Below are 6833 nucleotides of genomic sequence, written 5' to 3'. Positions count from 1 at the left end.
AGCTTTGTGTATTTGAGGATGAGATGCGCTCCAGTTAGCGTACAATGCAAGTGACCGCTCGGGCGCCTCAATGGTTAAATTGTCTATTTTGCATCTTATTTATTCAATCCAGGCAATTGTTTGATGATTAAAATTAAGATGCAATTTATACAAAACGAAATTCACTTTAAAGAAAGGCTTTCTACAAAACAAAACTTAATGAAGTGGTCAAAATTATGTCTGACTCGCTCCATGTCTCTCTACTCGTGCTGTTCACTTTTCATAATCAACATAGGCAGATGGAAAAAAAAAACATAACATGACTAAATGCGCTTTTTTAATGGCAGTAGGCTATAGTTTAAAACAGTACATTAGGCCTAGACTCTCTATTTGTAAAGATTGCTGCACATTCATTTAATTCTGAATTTTGCACACACAAGTTGAAAGGCATTTGTTCAAATCAAGTTCACGGATAATTGTGCGTGCATTTATTAATCATTATGATACTAAAATCATAACAAAGTAGGCTATGCTATGTACAAAAAATCAGATGAGCCCAGAATATGAACGCAACGTTTAATTACACGTTAAGAATTTTCCTTCCATATAGTAAACCATTATAAGAACGTTTAATTTAATTTAAAAACATCCACATGCCGAGAATCAAGAGCACCATCCCCTGTGTTGTGCGTTTGAAATGTGGCGCGTTTACGATGATGTCATGGCAGTAGAGGCGGCAACTATAACGATCAGTCCCACCCAGTTTGAAGCGGTACTAACTGCAATGGAAAAGCAACCGAGCTAAAGCGAACCGAACCGTGCCGTACCGAGTTGAGTCGTACCACGCAGTGGAAAAGCGAAGCGAGCCGAACCGTTCCGCGCCGAGTCGAACCGTACCGAGCCGAACCGTACCGAGCCGAACCGTACCGTACCATGCAGTGGAAAAGCGCCATTAATGAATGAATACTGTATACACATGCACCACACATGTTGGGTGTCCATATTTTATGGGGACATAGACATAATGATTTTTATATTGTACAAATTATATCCCCTGAACCTAAACACAAACCTCACGAACAAAAACGTACATTTTCAAAAAAAAACAACAACATAATTTAGTATAATTTATAACATGTTTTCTTCATGGGGACCATAAAAAAAAGTTTCCACAAGGACAGACATTTCTGATATTACTACCTGTGTGGGGACGTTTGGGTTTACCAGGACACACACACACACACACAAACTGTGATATCTAATCCAGGAACCATGTTTGAGAACTTTGTGAGCCCTGGTGGAAGAGTGGGGTAACATCTCACAGTAAGAAAAGGCCAGTCTGCTACAGTCCATGAGGATGATCTGTGGGACTTACAGCAGCTCCTGGCTACACCAGATATGACTGCTTATTTTCATATTGTTCAGGGACTCATTGTTCCATTTCTTTTCCTCAAATGTCTGCGGAACTTGTTTAGTTTATGTCCAAGTTTTTGAATCTTTTTATGTTCATACCAATATTTATAAATTAAGACATTTTCTGGAAATAAAAGCAGTTGAAAGTTTGAGGACATCACTTTTTTTACCGAGTTTAGTTCTGTATGACTGTCCCTTTTTTTGTCATTATGTTTTTGATAACACAGATGCAACATGACTGATGAAAGTGATTAAGCATAAAGCACATAATATCTACATTTACCATTTATTACAGTACATTGAGGATTTATGCTGTGTGCTCAGTTTATTAAATTAGCTAATTTAATACAATTTATGAACATTTTGTCGATTTATTTCAGTGTGTGTGGAAAGAAGTTAAATTGAACATCAAATGCAGAAAACATCCTCTCTGAAATAAGCTACATACTAAGATACATGTAGTGTAAATTACAAATATAAATCCTACAAAGATAATCATATCCTTTATGAGTGACAGCTTTACCAGTTTAATTACAATTGATGCTCTGTAAAAATATCAACCAGAGAGGATGCTGGCTGAAATATTTTCAGAGTTAAGATGTGTTTAGCTGTCTTTTTAAACCAGGGATAAAATAAAGCATAGATCAGTGGATTCAGACCTGAATTTGTGTACAAGACCCATGTCAAAACATTTATGGTTGTGGAAGAGTTTACTGACATAGAACAGATATAGTATGGTATAAAGCAAAGCATATAAACTATCACAATGATTCCTAATGTCAGAGCAGCTTTACTCTCAGATTTCCTCCTCGATGAACCTTCCGTTACACATTTACCACCCTTCATCAGAGAGTTTATAACTTTCACTTGCTGATGTGCAACATAGAAAATCCTCAAATATAAAGATATGATAAGGGTACATGGAAAAATAAAAGACACGAACAGATCAGTGACAAACCAGGCAAATCCCCCCACAAGAGAACACTCTCCATAACACATGTCTGTTCTGAGTGGATTGTCAAAATATCCATTATCAATTACAAGGATAGTGTTATAAGTTGAAAAACAACCCCAGCTCAGACAGATGCTCACTAAAGTTTTAGTTGTGGTTATTTTCTGTGGGTACTGTAAAGGGTGACACACAGCCACATAACGATCAACAGCAATTAAAACTAAATTACTGAGAGATCCTGAGAAAACCAATCCAAGGATTATTATAAACAGTTCACAGAAAGTGTCTCCAAAGTACCAACACGTCTCAATCTGCCTAGAGCCCTCTACGGGTAAAAGAACTCCCATAAGCAGGTCGGCCACAGCCAGAGAGAGAATAATCAGGTTGGTTGGAGTGTGAAGCTTCTTGAAGTGAGAGATGGAGATGATCACCAGCAGGTTCAGAAACACAGTCCATGCTGACAGCAATGATACAAACACATACATGATATTGTATTCATATCTAGAGCGTTTTCCCTTGATACATGATGAGTTGACGGCAGGAAAGCAGTATTGAGTCTCATGATCCGCTGTCTCATAGGCCATGAGTGAGTCTCCTGCTGTTAGGAGTTTGTTCTGCTCTCTTTCTTGTCATAATATATACAGTGTCTGGATCAGACGGCCCACCCATCTACTGCCCACTGATGATGTAACATACAAATGTTTTTTTGTTTTTTATAAAAAATTTTTTTTAACATTAGCTTTGAAATGCAATTAATTTCTTCAGTCCAGATTAGAATTCTCTTACACTGGTCAAAAGTTAAAGCATTTTTATTATTTTTTCTTTCATAATTTCTTGGTTGTCTTGGTATTGTTTAGTATTTCCACATGAAAGCAAAGCACAGGTGGAACTGAACTGAACACAGGTGTGGTGGTTTTTGCTTTAATCAGTAATCAGCCACTGTAGATCACCCTTCCTTTGAGCGGCTCCTGGAACTCATCTTAGGGGTCCCTTGGTGTGGTTAAGATGATTTCTGTGAATTAGGCATGGGGTCCAGAAATAGAGGGGTTATGTCATCCATTGGAACTCAAGAATGCTTGAGCTGTCCATAACCCTCCCAGTTTACCCTGTAAAATAACTATTGCAATGTAATAGGTGGGCAATAACTGTCCCCTATACACAACACATTATAAAAAATGTTCAATTCAATAGCTTTTTCACTGTACAGTATAAAGAATATTTCACTATATGTGTAATAAAAAGGTTTCAGTTCCCAATGACATCCATTATATGGACAAACAAGTAATAAAAACTCAGTGAGTGTTTTAGCGCAATTTTCTGACGTCATGGGATCACAACACTAAGAGATAGTAAATCTTTTCCTGAAATTTTTTTTGTGCGTTCCCGAGATTAGACCTTCCTTAACATAATGCCGAAAACCCGAAGTCTCTAGGTGGTCTGGTTGAGGAGTAGATAGAAGTGCAAGATTGGTGAGCACAGACAGAACAGAAATCATGAGTTAACAATCGCAATTTTGTCCGGTGGAAAATTGCGCTAAAAATACTATGGTGGCTGGTGTCTCGTATCTCTGTTTTCACGTTCCCTGTAATAGAATCGCCAATAACTAGGGCATATTCAACAGGATTCTCAGTGGGTGTTTCACTGAGTGGGCAGAATCTATTTGAAGTTGTTATCGGAAGGGAAACTAGGCTGTTCGTGGAAATCTTCCCATTCGTTTAAGTTGCCATTGGACGCGTAAGCACTCGGAGGGATCTCTGCTCCAAATGGACGCCCATTTGCCGCTTAAGTTAATGACAAAATGGACACTTTGCGTTTTTGAGGGGTAATGCGTAGTAATGCGTGACATTGCCCATAGGGCCCTCGATGGACACCTTTAGGGGGCGACCTCGCTCCACGGTGGTGTCCACAGATGGCCTACGAAGTCCACGGGGCCCCTATGTCCACAAACTGCCTATACCATCCCCCTAACAGCCTATTCTTCATCCTTTCGTCCACGAAGTACGTTAGGTGTCCCCTGACATCCTATCCCTACCGTAGTCTTCCTCTTGTCCATGAAGTGCCTAGGGTGTCCCCTGACAGCCTATTCTTCATCCCTTTGTCCACGAAGCGCCTATGGTGTCCCCTGACTGCCTACTCTTCATCCCTTTGTCCACGAAGTGCGTTAGGTGTCCCCTGACAGCCTATCCCTACCGTAGTCTTCCTCTTGTCCACGAAGTGCTTAGGGTGTCCCCTGACAGCCTATTCTTCATACCTTTGTCCACGAAGCGCCTATGGTGTCCCCTGACTGCCTACTCTTCATCCCTTTGTCCACGAAGCGCCAATGGTGTCCCCTGACTGCCTACTCTTCATCCCTTTGTCCACAAAGCGCCTATGGTGTCCCCTGACTGCCTATTCTTCATCCCTTTGTCCACAAAGTGCGTTAGATGTCCCCTGACAGCCTATCCCTACTGTAGTCTTCCTCTTGTCCACGAAGTGCCTAGGGTTTCCCCTGACAGCCTATTCTTCATCCCTTTGACAGCCTATTCTTCATCCCTTTGTCCACGAAGCACCTATGGTGTTCCCTGACAGCCTATTCTTCATCCCTTTGTCCACGAAGCGCCAATGGTGTCCCCTGACTGCCTACTCTTCATCCCTTTGTCCACAAAGCGCCTATGGTGTCCCCTGACTGCCTATTCTTCATCCCTTTGTCCACAAAGTGCGTTAGATGTCCCCTGACAGCCTATCCCTACCGTAGTCTTCCTCTTGTCCACGAAGTGCCTAGGGTTTCCCCTGACAGCCTATTCTTCATCCCTTTGACAGCCTATTCTTCATCCCTTTGTCCACGAAGCGCATATGGTGTCCCCTGACAGCCTATCCCTACCTCAGTCTTCCTCTTGTCCACGAAGTGCCTAGGGTGTCCCCTGACAGCCTACTCTTCATCCCTTTGTCCACCAAGTGCCTATGCTGTCCCCTGGCAGCCTATCCATACCGTAGTCTTCCTCTTGTCCACGAAGTGCCTAGGGTGTCCCCTGACAGCCTATATGAAGCCAGGGGGCGGGGATCGATCCCGGACACGCCTCCTGTCCACAGACAGCCTAAACGTCCCCCTTACAGCCTATTTCCCGCCTACCCGCACCACGCCATTGGCCGAAGTCGCGGGGTGGGCAGGGCTGTCCACGGAAAGCCTATTTGTCCCCTTCCAGCCTATAATTCATCCCTTTGTCCACAAAGTGCTTATGGTGTCCCCTGACAGCCTGTATGTGCGGAAGTCATCAACGAAGTGCCTATAGTGTCCCCTGACAACCTATATGTGCGGAAGTCATCCACGAAGTGCCTATAGTGTCCCCTGACAGCCTATATGTGCGGAAGTCATCCACGAAGTGCCTATAGTGTCCCCTGACAGCCTATATGTGCGGAAGTCGTCCACGAAGTGCCTAGGGTCTCCCCTAACAGCCTTTGTGTGCGGAAGTTGTCCAAGAAGTGGCTATGGTGTCCCCTAACAGCCTATATGAGTGGAATTCTTCCATGAAGGGCCTATGGTGTCCCCTAACAGCCTATATGTGCTGAAGTCGTTCACGAAGTGCCTATGGTGTCCCCCGTAACCCTGAGTATGGAGCCCCAAGTCGGCTTGTTTCTGGAGATACATCTGGTCAAAAACAGCATCCCACCTGTAACCTATTTGACAGGGCCCTGTCCGTGAGCTGTCCGTGGACAGTTGAATTTTATGCTAATTATGCTTAATTAGTGTCTGCGATGTACACCAGTGTGTTGTGTTGTGTCCCCTGTGTGGTGTACAGCAGGTTTGACCTCATACAATAGTCCGTTGAATCCCAGTAAGGAATTGTGGATTTCAGCACATATGCTGAAATCCCCAATTCTTTACAGGGATTCACCGGTTGAAAATGTCTAAGTCAAAAACAGCATCCCACCTGTAACCTATTTGACAGGGCCCCTGTGAGCTGTCCGTGGACAGTATGATTTTATGCAAATTTTGCACAATTAATGGGTGAAATGTACATCAGTGTGTTGTATTGTGTCCCCTGCGTGGTGTACAGTAGGTTTGACCACAAATAACCACTTTATTTATGAAATATGACCTTTTAATGCAATGTCCACAGACAGCGTACAGGGGCTCCGTCGAATAAGTTACAGGTGGGCTCCGAACTTTGAACGGCTATAACTCGGGGACCCGGCCACCTAGCGACACCAAACTAAAAGTAGGGTCAAAGTAGGGTCCCCAGGGGCCCTCTCCAACAGGCCCTAGCCCGTGCTTCTAGCGCCCCCACAGGCCAAGATACGGGGGCCAACAGGAAAGGGTGCACTTCAGAAGGAAGGGTCCCAGAGGCTCAGGACTCTGGGGTCTGAGAGGGCCCCTAGGTGCCCCTCACCACCCCGAAGGACGACCCGCTGGGACTCGTCCTTTCCGAGATATCGACTGTTTTGTCCAAAAGTCCCTTACGTATAACCGGGTGTATATTGGGAGTTAAGCCGAGTTGGAGCTCCAAACTCC

General features: G+C 43.7%; 1 protein-coding gene across 1 annotated transcript; it reads right to left on the bottom strand.

The window, feature by feature from the left end:
- Nucleotides 1–1923: 1923 nt before the first annotated feature.
- LOC311297054 (trace amine-associated receptor 13c-like) lies at nucleotides 1924–2967 on the bottom strand (the record flags this gene model as incomplete). Its single annotated transcript, XM_084419133.1, has 1 exon — nucleotides 1924–2967. Exon 1 carries the CDS (start codon nucleotides 2926–2928, stop codon nucleotides 1924–1926), a length of 1005 nt encoding a protein of 334 aa, XP_084275259.1. The 5' UTR covers nucleotides 2929–2967.
- Nucleotides 2968–6833: the final 3866 nt, after the last annotated feature.

The sequence above is a fragment of the Rutilus rutilus genome (genome assembly GCF_951802725.1).
Source record: "Rutilus rutilus genome assembly, chromosome: 1".
In the NCBI taxonomy this organism is placed as follows: Eukaryota; Metazoa; Chordata; class Actinopteri; order Cypriniformes; family Leuciscidae; genus Rutilus; species Rutilus rutilus.
This window is presented reverse-complemented; position numbering and strand designations above follow the sequence as displayed.